We start from the raw sequence: 18,128 nt of genomic DNA, 5'->3' as shown, positions 1-18,128 counted from the left end.
TCTCTGCGCTGTGCGCTCCACTGCAGTCTGCCCTTTGGATACTGTCTCCTCTACTTACTGTTTCCTAATATAGGTATTTGAAGATTGGAATACCCTTCTCCCCTGCCACCTTTGTGGCACTGAGGACTGAATACAGGAGTGTTCTTTCTCTGGGATATACTTCCAGCACTTTTTATTTTGAAACAGGGTCTTGCTAAAATCCTGAGGCTCGCCTGCACCTGTGATCCTCCTGTCTCGGCCTCCTAAGTTCTGGGACTAAAGGTGTGTGCCATCATGCCTGGCTACACCCCAGAGGGTTTCACATAGTGTCTTCTTATTTTCAAAGTTCATCTCCAGATCTTTTCTAATTTCCCTAATGCCTTCAGGTTTTTTTTTTTTACTTAGAAGTATGTTGTTTAATTTCAACAGATTTCCAAATATAGTATCCATATATGTTTTTGTGTATATATTGTGTATATATCTTAGCTCCTTTTACATTAATTAAAACTTTCAAATGGCTCAGTACATAATCTATATTGGTGAGTTTGTTGTTTTATGGTAAAACAATACTGTAAAGTGAAAAAATACAAGAAAGTTTTTACCACAAAAGTGATGGGTAGAAGTCTAATTGTTTTTCTTTTTTTTTCTTTTTGTTGTTACTGAGTATTAAACTCAGGGGGAGTTCTACCTCTGAGCTGTACCCTCAGCCATATTTTATTTTTTATTTTGAAACAGGGTTCCATTAAACTGCTGAGGCTGGCCTCAAACCTATGATTCTCCTTTCTTAGCCTCCCAACTACTGGGATTACAAGCATGTGCCACCACGTCCAGCCTAATATTTCTAATTAAAAAAAAAAATTCACTTAAAAACCAAGAGGAAAACTGGGGGAAGCTGGGGAAAGATTGTAGTTTTGAGGCCAGTGCATGGTTACTTAGTAACACCTGTTTCAAAATAAGTGGAATAGGGCTGGAGGTGTAGCTCAGAAATAGAACACTGATGGATTCACTCCCAGCACCCCAGCCCACCACACACACGCACACGCACGCACGCACGCACGCACGCGCGCGTACACACACAAAGTCAAGAAGTACTGAACATCATCTACATCGAGCCGCTGCTATCGGTAAAGGACGGTGCCTTGCTCACATCCGTGCCGGACCGCAAGTCTCTGTGGCTGCTGTCTGCCACTGTGCAGAACGGAGTGGTGTGACAGACCGTGTGGCCCAGGACTGGACCATGTACTACTGAGCCCTGAAGGAAAGGCTGCCACCTTTGAGGATAGCAAAACTTTGCTGAAAGGAGCCAGGGTGTTACAGTAGCAGCAAGTGCTCCTTGTGCCACACTGTGGTCTTTAATGTCGCCCTCCTGCAGAAGAGCAGAACACCTTGGCAAAGAGCGATCCCAGGGCTGGGCAGGCAGCCGGGTGACTCGAGTGTCTCGGCCAGCTCAGGCAGAGAAGAGCTGGCTCTTCCTCATCCGAGCCCCAGTCCTGGCTGTCTTGTCCACTCCCCGTGGGGCTCTTGCTCTTTGCATGTGTGAAAGATTTGTCCGTCTTCATCTAACAAATGTTAACTCCATCAGGGCAAACTCCTACCTGTCCTTTCTGTTTTCTGTCTCCCAGAACAGAAAAGTGTTTCTCAGTAAGTGCTGAGGACATCAAAGGGCTTTTAATTTGCATGGGTTATGGCTCTTGATATTTATATGTTAGAAGTTAAAACTAAATAAAATTATTAATTCACTTAAAATAGTAATAAACTAATTACATGTTGAGATAAACCACTCATACTTATAAAAAAAGAATTTCCGAAGAACAAATGCTTGGTGAGAACAGGCTGGCTCTGACAGCCCCTCATGGCTGACTCACAGAAGCAGCTAGGTCCCACACCTGGGTTACGTGTGTCCATGGTGAGAATGCACATGTGTGTCGGGAGAGCAGGAAAAGCAACTGAAACCTTAATATTGCCACGGTGTGGCCTTGACCTCACACACCTCAAAAGGACATTGGGCCTGGGGTCCCTGGAATTATTTGAAAGCTGCTAGCTTAGAGCAAGTCCTGTCTCCTGGAAGGTCTTCACTCAATCCCTATTCCATGAACGAGTAAACTCAGGAGTGACTGTCACATTCTAAGTTTGAGTGCACCTGCCTGTCTGTCCGCAGGCCTCATGCCGGGCGGTCTGTGTTGCAGGTCACACCTAAGCTTCTTTTCTCCACTCTGTGACAGGTGTCCCTGTGAACAGCAGAGTGTCTTCCAAAATCCAGCAGCTTCTGAACACCCTGAAGAGGCCAAAGCGCCCTCCTCTGAAGGAGTTCTTTGTGGATGACTTTGAGGAGTTGCTGGAAGGTAGCTTTCTGGCTGGGGCTTCTGTTTGTGTGAACGGGGTGGCCGTGGAGTTCCCAAATGCAGCTGCAGTGCACCGCGCGTACGTTACTGCTGTCATGCTCACACCGCAGAGTTCTCTCCTCTGTGCCCAGGGCCTGTGCTCACTCCACGGCAGCGAGTGAGTCACAGGTGCCTGCAGGTGCGAAGGTGGCCCTCGTCAAAGCTGCTAGCACGCCCTGTGCCTCTGGTCCAGCAGCCAGTTTTAGCTTACCTGGTCATTTAAACTTTAAATCTGAGCTACTTTGAAATGCCTGTGTATTTTTTATTTTTATTTTTTTGATGGTACTGGGGATGGATCCAGGGGCCTTCTACCTCCAGGCTACACTCCCAGACATATATATATATATATATATATATATATATATATATATATATATATATATATATATATATATATTTTTTTTTTTTTTTTTTTTTTTTTTTTAATTTGGAGACAGGGTCTCTTAAGCCAGCAGAGGCTGGTTTTGAGCCTGTCCGATCCTCCCGTCTCAGCCTTCCAAGACTGGGGATTACAAGTGTGTGCACCACGCATGGCACCTGTGTATTACTTTTGTGGTGGTGCTGGGAGTGGAACCTCATGCATGTCAGACAAGTACTCCGCCATGGAGCTGTACCCACCCATTCTTCATGCCTTTATTTACTTATTTTACTTATTATACTGAGGAGCTATACTCTCAGCCCTATTTTATTTTGAAACAGGATCTCACTAAATTGCTGAAGGCCTTGCTAAGTTGCTGAGGCTGGCTGCGAACCAGTGATCCTCCTGTCTCATCCTCCCAAGTACTGGATTACAAGTGTGTGTCACCATGCCCAGCTTCCTCATGGATTTAAAGTATTTAATTTTCAGCATGCATTTGACTTCAGAATTTTAACTTCTCATTTACAAATGGCATATATATTTGGAAAACAAAGGAAATATGTCTATTTTTTCAAAAGAAAATGAACAAGAAGCAGAAAGAAGCATAGCCCTACAGAGAGGGCACAGAAAGGCAGCCCAGGGCCAGCCTGGGGGCACGTTGACAGGACCCAGGGCCCCGTGCAGTGTGACCAGACGGAGGCCAGCCTGGCTTCTGCCACAGCAGACGAGAGACCTCGTCGGGACATTGTCATCCAGCATGCAGTGGCAGTCCTGCGTAGAGCAGCCTTTCTGAGTTCTACTCCCTCAGCTGGAGAGCAGCCTTTTCACACTGGCCTGATTTTGGCCACACCGTCAGTGGACAGAGACTGCACTGGTTCTGTTCCTTTCAACGTGGGATGGTCACACGGGTGTGGCCTGAAGCTCTGCTCACTTCTGTCCCTGTCCAGTGTGACTGCTCTGGGGACAGGCTCCGAAGCCGGCTGTCACTACTGCGGCTCTGGGGTTGTGGGGGCTCAGGTCCACAGCCCTGAGGCTGGGGAAGCAGAAAGCACCTGAGGCCACCTTTGTCTGTGAGGTGGTGGTAGCCAGTGTGGCAGGTGGTGGTTTTAAACTTTACTTCAGAACCATTGTTATCCATAGCTGCCTTTCCTTCAGCCCTTTGTCTTCTGGTTCACTGTTACTATGAAAATGATAAGGATCTAAGCATCATTGTAAGCTTTTTATAGTTAAGGTTAAAATCAAAATTATAAAGTACAAATGCTTAACAATACAGTGTGTACACAACAGTCTGAAATGTCGATTTTTAAATTTTATTTTACTTGTAGTTCAGCAACCAGATCCAAATCAGCCAAAGCCTGAGGGAGCTGAGGTGGTCGTGCTGAAAGGGGAGCCCCTGGCCATGGGGACGCCCTGGCCCCCATCCCTGCTGGCTGCCCTGCAGCGGTGGGGCACAACGCAGCCCAAAGCCCCCTGTCTTACTGCCCTGGACACAGCGGGGAAGGCCGTCTATACCCTCACCTATGGTAAGTATAGAGAAAGCAGTCATGCTTCTGGCTTAGCTGTGAAACAGAACAGTATTTTATATGCAGAACAACATGGGCATGTAGCCTGGAATAAGCCAGTCCTGAGAATCCAGCACTGCTATCGGATAAATAGAACACGGCCTCACTCCAGGTTCCCTTCCTCCACCAGAAAGCCGCACACTGACTTTGGTTTGAGCTTATCAGTATAGAGGGTTCTGTGTATGTGTCCTGAGCAATGCAGTTTGATTTTATATTATTTTGAACTTTGTATAAATGGAATCATGCAGTGTGTATTTTTTCTGTGTCTGGCATCTTTTGGTTCCTTCGTAGGTTTTGCTGTAACCCTTGTAGTGAACACATCCACAGCTTGATTGTTGTTGCAGATTGGATACATTCCTGTGAGCAGGAGCGTTGCCCTCTGTGCCCCTCAAGCACTACGTCCTCCTCACACAAAGGGGAGCCCCTGCCCAGATGCTCGCACTGCTGGCTTGTGGGTTTTCAAATTATATGTAAACATGCTTATTCAAAAGGTGTTCTTCTGTGTCTCTGCTCATTTGCCTAGGCTATAACACTCATCCATTATGTGTGAAGTTGTAGTTTACTCTCATTGATGGATGCTCTTATTTTTGATGGACATGCAAACTTATGCATCCCCAGTAGATGTGCATTTGTATTGGGGTTATGGTGTATGATGCTATTATGCCTTTTTTTTTTTTTTTGAACCCAGGGTGCAGTTACCAGGCAAACACTGTACCACTGATCTACGCCCCAGCCCAGCCCTGTTTTGAACATTTTCCTGAGTCTCTGGTCAGCAGATGTAGGCATTTGTGTTGCGTATAAACAGAGTGGAGTTGTTCAGCTTTAGGTCATACTGACAGTTTTCCAGTATACTTGGAGCATCTGTCCTTCCTGGGGCAGTTAGGAGAGGTCCCTGGCTCTGAATCCTCACCAGCACTTGATACTGGCTGTCTGTTTTCTTTCAGTCTTTCTTGTAGATGGCATACAGCATTGAAATAGGTTCTAATTTGCATTTGCCTGATGATCAATGCTGCTTTTGGCTATTTTGAATACCCTCTTTTATGAACTGTTAGAATCTTTGGCTCATTTTTTATTTGTTTCACCAACATTTTCTTTTTTTAGGGGGGTCTGGGGATGGAACCCAGAGGCATTTGACCTCTGAGCTACACCCCCTGCCCTATTTTTTATTCTTCCTTTTGAAACAGGGTCTCACTAAGTTGTAGAGTTCCTCACTAAGTAGCTGAGGCTGTCCGTGAACCACGACCCTCCGGTTTCAGCCTCCTGAATGCTGGAATTACAAGCGTGCGCCACCACGCCCGGCTCCATCTAGAATTTAATTTTGTGTGTGGTGCGGAATCATTTCCTTTCTTCATTAATATCTGATTGACTCCATATAATTTATTGAAAAGGCCCGCCCCCAGCCCCCAGGTGGTGCAGTGGTACTTTGTCATATGTCAGATGAGAACTACACCACTGTGTTTGTCCCCACTGTGAATTACTGTTGCTCTATGAGACTCTGGGCCTGGGTGCGTGTCACTTGTCCCTCAGTAGCCTTGACTATTTTTGGTGCTTTGCATTCCTGAGTAAACTCTAAACCACTTTGTCACTCTCTGTAAAAATCATGTCAGGATAGTGATTGGCATTGCATTGCATCTGTGGTTGAATTCAAAGGAAATTGATGCTACAGTAATGGAACCTTCCAGATCATGACTGTGAGTATCTCTCTCTTTTTAAAGGCTGTCTTTATTTCTCTCAGGAATGTTTTTATAGAATTCTTGAGCAGCATTTATTAAGAAGTATCCCTGTCATAGGATGGAACTTAATTATTTTCTACTGATTTGTTGACCCCTAGCCTGCTGGTTCAGCACATTTCTGGATGGGCCCTGACTTTACTTATGAGGCCACCAGTCTGCCCAAACCCCTGTGCTTTCTTCATGCCCTGGGCCCTGCTCAGGCAGCACACCTAAGGACGCTCCACTTCCTGGGTGGCCAGACCCGCAAAACCTCCACAGAAAGCTCCAGAATCTCCTCCTGGAGCCTCAGCCCTTGTCCTTGCTCTGCAGCTCTCACTGTCTCTGGTAGGCGACTTTATGTTTCACGCAGTTCTAAACTCATTTTAGCCCCAGTGCTTGCCTCCCACTCAGAAGCACAGTCTTAGAATTCATTCATACTGTCTGTGCAGCTGTAGTTCATTCAGCGCTCTGAGGAAATAATATGCCAGGCGGGCTTACCCATTGTTACTGGGGGGGACATGTGGGTGCTTTCCAGTTGGGCTCTGAGCAGCAGGGCTGCCGTGAAGGTGCAGCTGGTACTGTCTGGCGGTGAGCACCCCGTTCACGTAGGCTTGTGTTCATGAGTGGAAGTGCTAGGTCTGGGTTCTCTCTTCTCTTCTGCGAGCCAGCCACACTTAGAGGCCCTGCATACCCAGCAGCGGCAAGGCGCCCTTCTCGTTGGCTGCACTCCTGCTGTGGCTTACTGTCAGATGATCTGAGGTCGGGTGGTGGTGCATTCCCTGAAGACTAGGTAGTTTGAGATCTTGACCTGTCATTTGGGTTTTCTCTTTTATTAAGTTCCCATTGACTCTTAGGCATGGTTTTACAAGCCGCTGTCTCAGGGCTCTTCTCTGCTCGCGTCGCCTGACTTTTGCCGACAGTGGGCTATCTGTGTCTGCGCTGTGCTGCCAGGCCTTTCACACACGGTGGAGGCCAGCAGACAGAAGCCCCGTCCTCACCCACTCTCCTTGCTTTCATGGTCCATCCTGTTTGTGTCCTCTTTAAAGACAATTGTGATCAACTGTGATGGCAAAATTATTCTAGTAGTTTGGGAAAGTGTTGGTGTTTTGCCATTCATATTTAGATGTATCATTCGTCAGAAACTCCCATGTGTTTTGTGTAGGTGTGGGGAGGGGTTCCAGGGTCCGCTTTCCCAGGAAGATCACTAGCTGTCCTGTTCCTCTTTATAGAGAAAGTTGTCTTTGCCTCTCTCTCCCGCAGCAGCTCCTGGGTCACACTGGAGAAGTCCTGAGCTGTTGGACCTTGGCTAGGATTCTCCTCGTACCCTCTTGCTTGGTGGCCACCCTGGTGCCCATCCACACCCCCTCAATGGCTGTAGCTTTGAAAGGGGCTTCAGCATCACAGAGTGTCTCAGCCGCTGGCCCTGTGAGCTTCAGAGCCCTCTTGAGAAGGAGCTTGTCCAGTGTTGCTGAGCACCTGGGTGTGGTACTAGCTTGCTTTGAAACTGTGAGGAGGACGCCTGCATTTGCACTCTGTGGTCCTGTGCTTTGGTAGCGCTCTATGATTTTCTTTTTTTTTTCTTCTACACAAATGAAAAAGTTTATGTAACCTTGTTTGTCAAACCTGAGAAAGCAAAACCAAGCAGGTGAACTGGGCTTCCCCTTGACGATAAAGATTGAAGCGCCGAGTGGAACTTCTACAGCCCATGAAGGTGGCTGGCCCTTCAGCTGTGTATAAACCAGAGCCTCTCCAGGCATGGTGGCCCACACTTGTAATCCCCACACTTGGAAGACTGAGACAGGAGGATAGCGTTGGTTCAAAGCCAGCCTCTCTGTATTAAGAGATCCTGTTTCCAAATAAAAATATAAAATAGGTCTGGGAGTGTAGCCCTGAGGTAGAAGGGTTTCCAGGAAACCCAGTACTACCAAAAAAAAAAATCATGAATGTTTCTTTTTTTTTTTTTTTTGTAGTTACAGTGATTTTTTTCATCTCTGTTCTGTTAGCGTATTATTATTATTATTATTATTATTATTATTATTTTATTTATTTATTTATTTGGTGGTGGTACTGGAGATGGAACCCTTCTACCTCCAGGCTACACTCTCAGACCTATTTTATATATTTTATTTGGAAACAGGGTCTCTTAAGCCAGTGCGGCTGGCTTTGAACCTGCGCGATCCTCCTGTCTCTGCCTCCCAAGCACCGGGATTACAAGTGTGCGCCACCACACCTGGCACAATGCATTATTCTTTTTATATATAGCTGCTTTCAGCTTGGCACTGTCTAGGTATTATTAAATATCGAATTGGCCTTTAAAGTGGGCTAGAACAGTGTTTGTTGTCGAGGTTTTTCCTGCTGATGTCTCAGGGCCCACAGTTTACTTTCTTCAGAATGTGGCACCTAGCTAGTATTATCTTCCAGGGGATTTGAGCGTTCACTCGGGGAGGGCACGGCCACCTGCCATGCTGTGAACTGCGACATGTGTGTACTTCCTCAGCCTCCTGCCTAGGGTGAAGCTGAGGCCACTTTGGGTGTTGGGAGAAGACTCAGTTCCCATCTTTCTACCCCATTGTGGCCCCACTTCCACTTACCTCCTCGGGCTTGTGGTTCTCATCACTTCTCTGTCCTCCTCAGTGAAGGCTCCTGCAGCTGAGGACATACAGGCCTGGGCATGGGGCATAGCAGCTGCTGGCCTGGAGGGCATGTGGGCCCAGGCCACTGGGCCCGGCACATGGTGGGAGATCCTCCCACTCCACCTGTGATGGCTTCCCAAGTGAACCACAGGGAGGACATGGCCCACCTCAGGAAACGTGTAGAATTCAATACATTTGTGCTACACATAGACCATGCTGTTTAACGCTGAGACAGTGCAGTCACAGTGCAGTGTTAATTAGAAAAAGCAGGTGAGGTGTGATCCATTTCTTGAAAATTACACATACATATAAACATACTTACACAGAATGTGACTCTTTCTGCTGGCTTTTCTAGACACTAAATTTTCTACAGTAAAATCCTGTTTTATTTTTGTATTAAGAAAAATAAATCTAAGCCTGGAGTGGTGGCACACGCTTGTAATCCCAGCATTTGGGAGGCTGAGATCGGAGGATTGTGGTTCACAGACAGCTTCAACTACTTAGTGAGGCCCTCCACAACTCAGTGGAACCTGTTTCAAAATAAAGAATTAAAAAAAAAACAACAAAAAACAGGGCAAGGGGTGTAGCTCAGAGGTCGGATGACCCTGGGTTCCATCCCCAGACCCGCAAAAAAAAAAAAAAAAAAAGGAATAAAAGGAAAAAGATAAAGAAATCTATAACTTGTTCTTAAGAGAAAGCTATGATAATCTTTATGGCATTGTGTAGAATAGTTATCAGTGCCAAACTATCTGAATTTCCAGTAGTAGGATAATTATACATTATAGGGTATTATGATTGCTATGTTAAATGTTAGCTATTAGTTTCTTAAACATTACATTGCTTAGTGTTTTTATTTTATTTTAGGCAAACTTTGGACTCGAAGTTTAAAATTAGCTTATACGCTGCTTAATAAACTGACTAGTAAGAATGAACCACTACTTAAACCGGGAGACAGGGTAAGTACCTAAAGTAACTTCTTGAAGTGAGCAGAAACAGAGGCTTAGAACCCTCTTTCCTTTAAACCATTGTTGTCGAGAATTACAGCATATCCAAGGGATTTAAAGCCAGCAATAACAAGTATTTAATGTAGAAAAGGCTTATAGTACAAAGTAAATGATCATTCTTCTAGTCTCCTTTACTTTCTGTCCCCTCTTTCCCAACTTATTTTCTCTTTGGCTTTGTGTATGTAAATGTTAAATGTAAATGTTAAGTTTCCAAAGGGTAGATTTTATGAGTTAACACTGGAAATTCTTTTTGCTTTATATTTCTCTCCTTCCCTGTCCCAGATGGTAAGGCAGCCTCTTTGGCCTTTCCGTCAAAGGCCTGTGCAACTAAGTTTTCAAGCTTCATTACTTTTAGTCATTTTACATAGCCCCACGTGACCACTGCCAAGCACTCATGGCAGGACAAGAAAAGGAGCTTCTAGTCCCCTAGAGATCCTCCTGTCTCACCTCCCAAGTACAAGCGGTGCCACCACACCCACCTGTCATTTTAAACTCTATATTTTTAAAAGTTTTGACACAAATTAAAATGTAAGATAAGTAAACAAGAGCTGATCATTTGAGCAGTGGCAGCATGGGCCCAGGCAGGAGCAGGGAGGCCCCTGGCGGGTGCTGGGCACCTGCTGGGGCCCTGCGTACCTCCCTGTAGTCCACCCGTGAGTAGAGATCTGCTCCGTGGAAGATCTGGAAACTGTTACTTGGATGAGCGTGATCCTGTGCTCCCTTTTCACGTTGACAGTGGTGCGCACCAAGCTGATGGCAGGTGGTTGGTTGGATCTGGTTTCTGGCAGGGTGTGTCACACAGCCATTGCCCAGAAAGTTGAAATTAGGCCTTGTGACATGTTGAATAAAGACCTCCACCTACAAACTATTTATTCAAAGTTACATGAATGAGGAAATTTAAGGACCAAGAATGAATTCCAAGATTAGATTTTCCTGAACTAAATTTGTAAAATTATGAGAAAATCTGAAATGTCTAATCTTTAGAGGTTCTGAAAGTTGGAAAGACTGTCTTTTCTGAGTAGACTTCACGATGTTTCTTTGTACCCTTGTAGGTGGCACTTGTCTTTCCGAATAGTGACCCCGTAATGTTCATGGTTGCTTTTTATGGGTGTCTCTTGGCGGAGCTGGTTCCTGTTCCTATAGAAGTGCCATTAACAAGAAAGGTAGCAAACCTGGGCTGGGCCTGGGACTCGTCCTCCGCAGCTGTGTTCTGAAATGGACTCGCAGTGCTCAGTGTCTCACGTGCCCTTTGCTCTGGGCTGGCAGTGTGGCCACTGTGCAGGGACAGTAGCTGGTGAGATGTCGGACCCCGTTTGTCTGCAGACTCTCTGCTGGCAGAGGTCCACCCAGCAACACTCTGGTGGGTGGCACCGTCCTTCCTATCATCGATTTGAACATCCCAGCAGAAACAGTGGGCATTCTTTTCTCCAGTGAATAGAATTTGTAATTCATTAAGATTTTGGTGAACTTTTTTGTTTTTTAGTACTGAGGATTCAACCCAGGGGCATTCTACCTCCAACCTATTTTAGGGCTACCCCCAGCCCTATTTTCTTTTTCTTTCTTTTTCTTTTCTTTTCTTTTTTTTTTTTTTTTTGCAGTACTGGGAATGGAACCTGGGGTTTTCTACCTCCAAGCTACACACCCAGCCCTATTTTTTTTTATTATTATTCTTTATTTCGAAACAGGGTCTCAACTGATTTGCAAATGGCTTCATTAAGTAGCAAGCTGTCTGCGAACCGCAATCCTCCTGTCTCAGCCTCCCAAATGCTGGGATTACAAGCGTGCGCCACCACACCCAGCTTTGTTTTTTTTTTTTCCTTGGTGGTACTGGGGTTCCTGGAAACCCTTCTACCTCCGGGCTACACTCCCAGACATATTTTATACTTTTTTAAAATTTGGAAACAGGGTCTCTTAAGCCAGTGTAGCTGGCTTCAAACCTGCGCCATCTTCCTGTCTCCACCTCCCAAGTGCGGAGATTACAAGTGTGCGCCACCACGCCCGGCCTTTGTTCTTTATTTTGAAACAGAGTCTCACTAAGTTGTGGAGGGTCTCACAAGTTGCTGAGGTTGGCTGTGAACCTGCAATCCTCCTGTCTCAAATCCCAAGTACTGGGATACAAGCGTGTAAAAAGTTTACCGCGCCCAGCTTGGTAAACTTGATCAAAACCATCTGATTGTGGATAATAATTTTATTTTTCTCAAACAAGATAAGAACCCTCATGCATTTCTGTTCTGTTACATGGCAAAGGTGGTTTGTCATTGATAAGTCAGCATGGGAGATAGTAAGGTAGCAGGATTACAGGTTTGTAGCCAGCCTCAGCAACTTAGTGTGATCTGTTTCAAAATAAAAATAAAAAGGCCTCCTATATTTCTAACATTATTCAATAGAAATTTCAGTGCTGTTCTTTTTAGAGCTCATTAAAATACTTTTAAAAGCCTTTTGTAAGAATAAACTGAGAAATTAATTTTATGTTACATGGCAAAACAAACCAAAAGTGTATTTAAAATTTAAAAATAAGTTGGGTCTGGTGACACACGCCTGTCATTCTAGTAGTTGGGAAGCTGAAACAGAGGATTGCAGGCTTGAGGACAGCCTCTGTCTGCTGTGGTCTAGGGGACGAGCGGCCGCGGTGTGGCTTCTGCCAAGGCCCATTGCCTGAGTGGTTACTCTTTTGTGCAGGATGCAGGCAGCCAGCAGGTCGGGTTTCTGCTGGGCAGCTGTGGAGTGGCCCTGGCCCTGACCACGGAGGCTTGTCAGAAGGGCCTGCCCAAGTCGCAGACGGGCGAGGTGGCACACTTCAAAGGTGAGGCTGCGGGGCACAGGGAGTCTGCTCTGGTTTGGCCTTTGTTCGGGTGCCATCCAGTGTCGCGGCACATGCTGTGATCCCAGTACACAGGAGGCTAAGACAGGAGGATCGTGGGTTTGAGGCAAGCCTCAGCAATTCAGCGAGACCCTGTTTTAAAATAAAACATAAACCAGAGCTAGGGATAGAACTTAGCTATATCCCCTCTAGGGATACCTTCCCAGAAATTGAACACTGCAAAGGGTGAAGTGTCTTTATCAGTGGCGATGCCGTCCTCAGGGCCTTGTTTCACTTTTGTGAGAGGTCTCGTTTTTGTCTGGTTTCCTGTTTCCACCTATGCTGTCCAGTGTGGCATTGGCTGCCAGATTTGCCCGTCTCAGTTAAATAAGCTGACACGATACAGCCGCTTGAGTCCCTCTGCCGCGAGGCTGATGGCTGTGTGTGGGCAGGTCCTCTGACTGCCGGTGGTGCTCTGTCCCCATCTACTGCCACAGGCTGGCCCCCCCTCGCCTGGCTGGTGATTGACGGGAAACATTTGGCCAAGCCCCCCAAGGACTGGCACCCAGCAGCCCAGGACACCGGGGCTGGAACTGCCTACATCGAGGTGAGCAGGCCCCTCCTGGCATGCAGATGCTTGCCCCTGGCTTGGAGCTTTTCTTCATGAGGAGATAGCCGTTTTAATTTTCAGCTAAGAGTTCTCCTTAATGTGTTACTTTTGCCCCAGAATTCTTCGCAGATCCTTCGGGTCCACTCTGAGCTCTGTGCCCCCTGGCTGGACAGGGCATAGGTGCGGTGGAGCGTGTGCTCTGTGTCTGGGCTGGGCGTGAAGCTTCGGGTGGGCTGTGAAGGGAGGTGACTGCTGCTGCCTTCGCCTCCGTTTCATCTGCCCGGGTCTGGAAGTGCCACACAACAGCTCTTTCCTTGAAATCTTACAGTACAGAACCAGCAAAGAAGGCAGCACAGTGGGGGTGACCGTGTCCCACGCATCGCTGCTGGCACAGTGCCGGGCCCTGACCCAGGCGTGCGGGTACTCAGAAGGTAAGGGCTTGCGTGTGCAGTGCCAGCTCTTCCTGCCGCCCTCCAGAACCCACTTGGAAACCGTCCCCACCACGTGGTCCAACCTGGTGGTGTCTGGTGGTGCTTCCCACCCGGTAGGGAGGTGCACTGATATGCTGGGGGCTCCTGTGTGTGACCATGGGTAGGGGGTGCCTCCCAGCGGAGCCTGGACAGACCCACTCAGGGATGCTTTCAGGAGAGTCATGAGCAGGTCCATTGATGGGGTGTTCAGTTGTGCACAGCGGGCTGGTTCAATCTGTGATGCTCTGAAGGGCAGCGCCTTTTGCAGCCGTCTTCTTGGGTCATATTTTCCATGGATGTAGTCTTAAGTTAAGGTGTCCTGCATGTAAATACTTGGATGGAATCTTTGTGGTCATAGATTGCTTCTCGGTAAAGTATAGGCAGCTCCCAATTTACTGAGAAAAATTTTTGAACTAACTTAATGCTATTTTATATTGATAGATAATAATTGTATATATTTATAGATTACAATGTGAAAAATATTACTTTAAAAACTGTAAAAATAGACGCAAAGTAATTTTTTGGTGTTTTTTTGTTTGTTTTTGTGGTACTAGGGATTGAATCCAGGGGCATTCTACCTCTGAGCTTCACCTTTCGCCCTATTTTTAATTCTTTGTCTTGAAATAGGGTCTCATTAAGTTGCAGAACGGGGTCTCAGTAAGTTGCTGAAGCTGGTCATGAACATGCAGTCCTCCTGTCTCAGGCTCCCAGGTTAATGGGATTACAAGTGTGCACCACCATGCCTGTCCACCAAGTAGTTTTCTTACACTACAATACGAGAATTGAACAAACTCGGAAGTAAAGTTGAATGGCATGTTTAAATATGTAGAATGTAAATGTTAAAGCAAAGGATAGCATGTGGACATGCCTGAAGACTTGTGTGGGCCCTTCTTGGGAGAAGGCTTCAGGTATCTTAGTAATTTTTGGAAATTCTATTAGAGGTTTTTTTTTTTTTTTTTCCGGTGGTACTGGAGTTCCTGGAAGCCCTTCTACCTCCGGGTTACACTCCCAGACCTATTTTTACATTTTTTTATTTGGAAACAGGGTCTCCTAAGCCAGCACGCACGGCTGGCTTCGAACCTGTGTGATCCTCCTGTCTCTGCCTCCCAAGTGCGGGGATTACAAGCGTGCGCCACCATGCCCGGCCTTTTATTTTTTTTTTTTTTAATCAAGTGCTTTTCTGTCTTTCATTTGGGTCTTTGGTTAAGAGGGAGTGGGAATCGTAGCATTTCTGTCCAGAGTCCAGCAGCATTTCCCAGCATGCAGATAAGACCCCTCTGTACTCCTAGGGCCTGTCTTGGGGTACACCTGCAGTGGCTGTGGGCTTTGGAGAAGAGCCAGGTCTGCCCACATCCAGGCTCTGTCCACTGTCATCTGTGAGGCTGCAGCCAGAAGGTTGCTTAGCCCTCTCTGGGTATCAGCCACAGCCCCAATGAGAAAAGGATTAGTAGAGGAGGAGGAGCAGCGTCCTGAAAGGTGACAGGAGCCCCTCGCTCTGTAGCAGGAGGGACTACAGCCTCTGGATGTGAGAGCCGGGAGGACCTGGGTGTGAAGCCGAGACGCAAAAGTCGGTGGCAGTTCCTCATCCGTAACAGTGTCCGCTGGGCACATCTGGTGGAAGTGTGTGGTAACATGTCAGGCTGTTTCTTCAATGTATGACATGCCCAGTATTTCAGATTAGTGATCAGGTAGTCTATTCTTTCAACCTATAAATGGATGTTTTAAGTAACTTGAATAAAGAGCTGAGATTATTGATTACTTGGTGCATGGTATTTGGAAATCCTGTTTACGTTTCCTTAAACTTCGACATGTTAGTGATATACTTATCACGGAATTTCTCTAGAAAGTTGTGGGGGCAGCTGAGTGTGGTGGTGCATGCATGTAGCCCAGCTCTTTGGAAGGCTGAGGCAGGAGGATTGCAAGTTCAAGGCCAGCCTGCACAACTTAGTGAGACTGTGTCTCAAAATGTAAAATAAAAAGAGGGCTGGGAATGTAGCTCAGTGGTAGAGCATTGCCTAGCATGCATGAGGCCCTGGGGTCAGTCCCCAGTACTACCAAAAAAAGGAAGGAGGAAGAAAGAACAAGAATGCACACACAGGGCATGTGAAGAGCTGCCACGGTCTAACCCTCTTTGTCTGCTTTCAGCTGAAACATTAACAAATGTGCTGGACTTCAAAAGGGATGCTGGTCTATGGCATGGAGTGTTAACGGTGAGTGTTATTTGCTAATGATTAGTTCTGTGCCAAGAGATGAGCCGTGCCTGTGGAGTGCTGGTGTGAGGGTGTGTTGGTTTGATTTGCCTTTTCTGTGTGGCTCAGCTGTCCCCTTGTGTGGGCCCCCTTGTCTTGCAGAGCGTCATGAACAGGATGCACGTGGTTAGCATCCCCTACGCGTTGATGAAGGCCAACCCACTCTCCTGGATTCAGAAAGTGTGTTCCTACAAAGGTAACAGGACACGGCCACTGCTCTACTCACCCTTCTTTAAGAAATCTCTGCACATCCGGGCGTGGTGGCGCACGCTTGTAATCCCCGCTTGGGAGGCGGAGGCAGGAGGATCGCGCAGGTTTGAAGCCAGCTGCGCTGGCTTAAGAGACCCTGTTTCCAAATAAAAAAATATATTAAAAAAATAGGTCTGGGAGCATAGCCCAGAAGTAGAAGGGTTTCCAGGAACACTAGTACCACCAAAAAAAAGAAAAAGAAAAAAAAAGAAATCTCTCTGCACTGATGTTTGCAGATTCAGAGGAAATAAAGCCAAAGTGCAAAAGGGCAGGTGTGGGCTGAGGAGCCCTGGGACATCGTTGGGGTCCTGCCTCGGGTTGGTCTCTGCAGGCTGTCCTGGGCCTGACCAGTCAGTCCGTGCAAGGCCTGGGCAGCCACTTAGAAAGGAGTGTCTGAGCTCTTTTCTACAGGACCATGGATTCCTAATTTTGTTCTTCTGAAATTTTCTTCACAATGATACCATTATTAGTAATGTTAGTATTTGAGGCAGTTTTAATTTGAAGTTAGGGCTTTTGAAGCCACCAATAGAAAAGCTGTTTGTTCAGACGATGAGGTCTAGGACAGACTGGGTGAGAAGGGACCCCTGTGGGTCCAGGCCCCTCCCCTTGCCCCTGAGATTGAAATGCCTTCCCGGCTGGAGCAGAACCCGTGGCACAGCCGTATGCACCCTTCACTCTCCATATCTCTGCTTGGTAGAGCGCAACGACCGTCATGGCACCACTGGGCCTGGGCCCTGTGTGGCCGAGTCCTGCCTGGGGTGACCTGTGTGCTCCGTGGACATGTGTCCAGAGCAGCACCTCCGTGGCAGCAGTCTCTGTTCATCCTGTTTACGGAGGAAGTGGAAGCCAGGTTGGGAGTGGGGTCCCGGGGCCTGCACACCCTCAGCACGTGGCTGGATGGCAGGTGCGATATCCATTCAGATGCCAGGTTGCTCCACCTCCCGCCCTGGAGGCCACACAGCGGTACGGGCAGTGGGGCTTGCTTCAGCCTGGGCCGGCATGTTGGGGAAGGACAGCACGAGGCAACGGGCAGAGGCGTAAAGAGCAACACAGTTTCTGAGAAGAGCTGAGAGTGGAGCTGGGTACACTGCACCCTAACTACCTCAAGCCTGTGCTTAAGGAAGAGAGGGCAAACACGTAGAGTTGGATACACCGCTCCCAAACCGCACCTTAGAGCAGGAGCTTAAGGACGATGGCGGTGGAGCTGCGTGGACCACACCCAAACCACACCTTGGTGCCTGTGCTTCAGGAGGGGTATGAACAGATGGAGCCGGGTACCCTGCACCCAAACTGCACCTCAGTGCCTATGCTTCAGGAGGGGGGAGCACATGAGAGACCCGCAGAGATCCAGACAGCAGGTCCCTTGCCCCTGAGCCGCCTCTGCGCAGGTGGCTGTGGTCTGCGGGACGTGACATAGGGACGTCTACTGCTCTCTCTGCAGCCCATGCTGCGCTGGTGAAGTCTCGAGACATGCATTGGTCTCTCCTGGCTCAGCGAGGTCAGAGGGACGTCAGCCTCAGCTCGCTGCGGATGCTGATTGTGGCTGACGGCGCTAACCCATGTGAGTAGGCCCCATTGATGGAGTGTGGCTGTGGCATCCCCTCCCACAAACTTTGACTCACCAGATGGAGTAGTGATCCACTGAAATAAAATCTGGTGAGAAACCAAATTTAGGCACTTTCACTATCAATGTTAAATAAAATGTAGACATCCTATAACATTTCATGACATACGGCCTCTTGGTGACGACTCATTGGTGTTTCTCATGCATTTTACTCAGGCACTAAATTTAAAAGTATTTTAATCCAGTGAACAAAACACATTTTAATATGAGTCACCTTTCATAAGATCAGCAGATCCTGCCAGAGAACAGGGGTCACTGTTGCACTAGAGTCTCATCCCAGACCCATGCCTGGGCCTTGCGCTCTACCTCTCTGGCTCCTGGCCCTGACCTCTCCCCCTGGGGCCCAGCCACTCCTCCATGCATGCCTGGCCACCTGAGGAGAAGCTCCTTGAAGCTGCTGCCGGAGCTCCCAGGGCCCTCGTTGTGTGAGGTGCTCTGGGTGTAACCAACTGTGCCGGCCGTGGCCATGAGCTTCCTTGGCTGCCCAGGGCTTAGCT

At 47.5% G+C, this 18,128-nt stretch overlaps 1 protein-coding gene across 7 annotated transcripts in view; it reads left to right on the top strand.

Moving 5' to 3' along the window:
- DIP2A (disco interacting protein 2 homolog A) overlaps positions 1–18,128 on the top strand; it is a gene marked incomplete at both ends in the record, with an annotated part of 107,178 nt that overhangs the window by 50,310 nt on the left and 38,740 nt on the right. For 6 of the 7 annotated variants that reach the window (XM_080695983.1, XM_080695981.1, XM_080695982.1 and 3 more), the window contains 10 exons: positions 2,202–2,321; positions 4,044–4,241; positions 9,490–9,581; positions 10,682–10,792; positions 12,309–12,432; positions 12,927–13,036; positions 13,368–13,470; positions 15,655–15,719; positions 15,861–15,954; positions 17,449–17,568. In XM_080695983.1, the coding sequence (XP_080552109.1) occupies positions 2,202–2,321; positions 4,044–4,241; positions 9,490–9,581; positions 10,682–10,792; positions 12,309–12,432; positions 12,927–13,036; positions 13,368–13,470; positions 15,655–15,719; positions 15,861–15,954; positions 17,449–17,568 (1,137 nt within the window). The remainder of the gene's footprint in view (positions 1–2,201; positions 2,322–4,043; positions 4,242–9,489; positions 9,582–10,681; positions 10,793–12,308; positions 12,433–12,926; positions 13,037–13,367; positions 13,471–15,654; positions 15,720–15,860; positions 15,955–17,448; positions 17,569–18,128) is intronic. The other variant, XM_080695984.1, reaches the window with a different exon arrangement.

The sequence above is a fragment of the Muscardinus avellanarius genome (genome assembly GCF_963383645.1).
Source record: "Muscardinus avellanarius genome assembly, chromosome: 5".
In the NCBI taxonomy this organism is placed as follows: domain Eukaryota; kingdom Metazoa; phylum Chordata; class Mammalia; order Rodentia; family Gliridae; genus Muscardinus; species Muscardinus avellanarius.
This window is presented reverse-complemented; position numbering and strand designations above follow the sequence as displayed.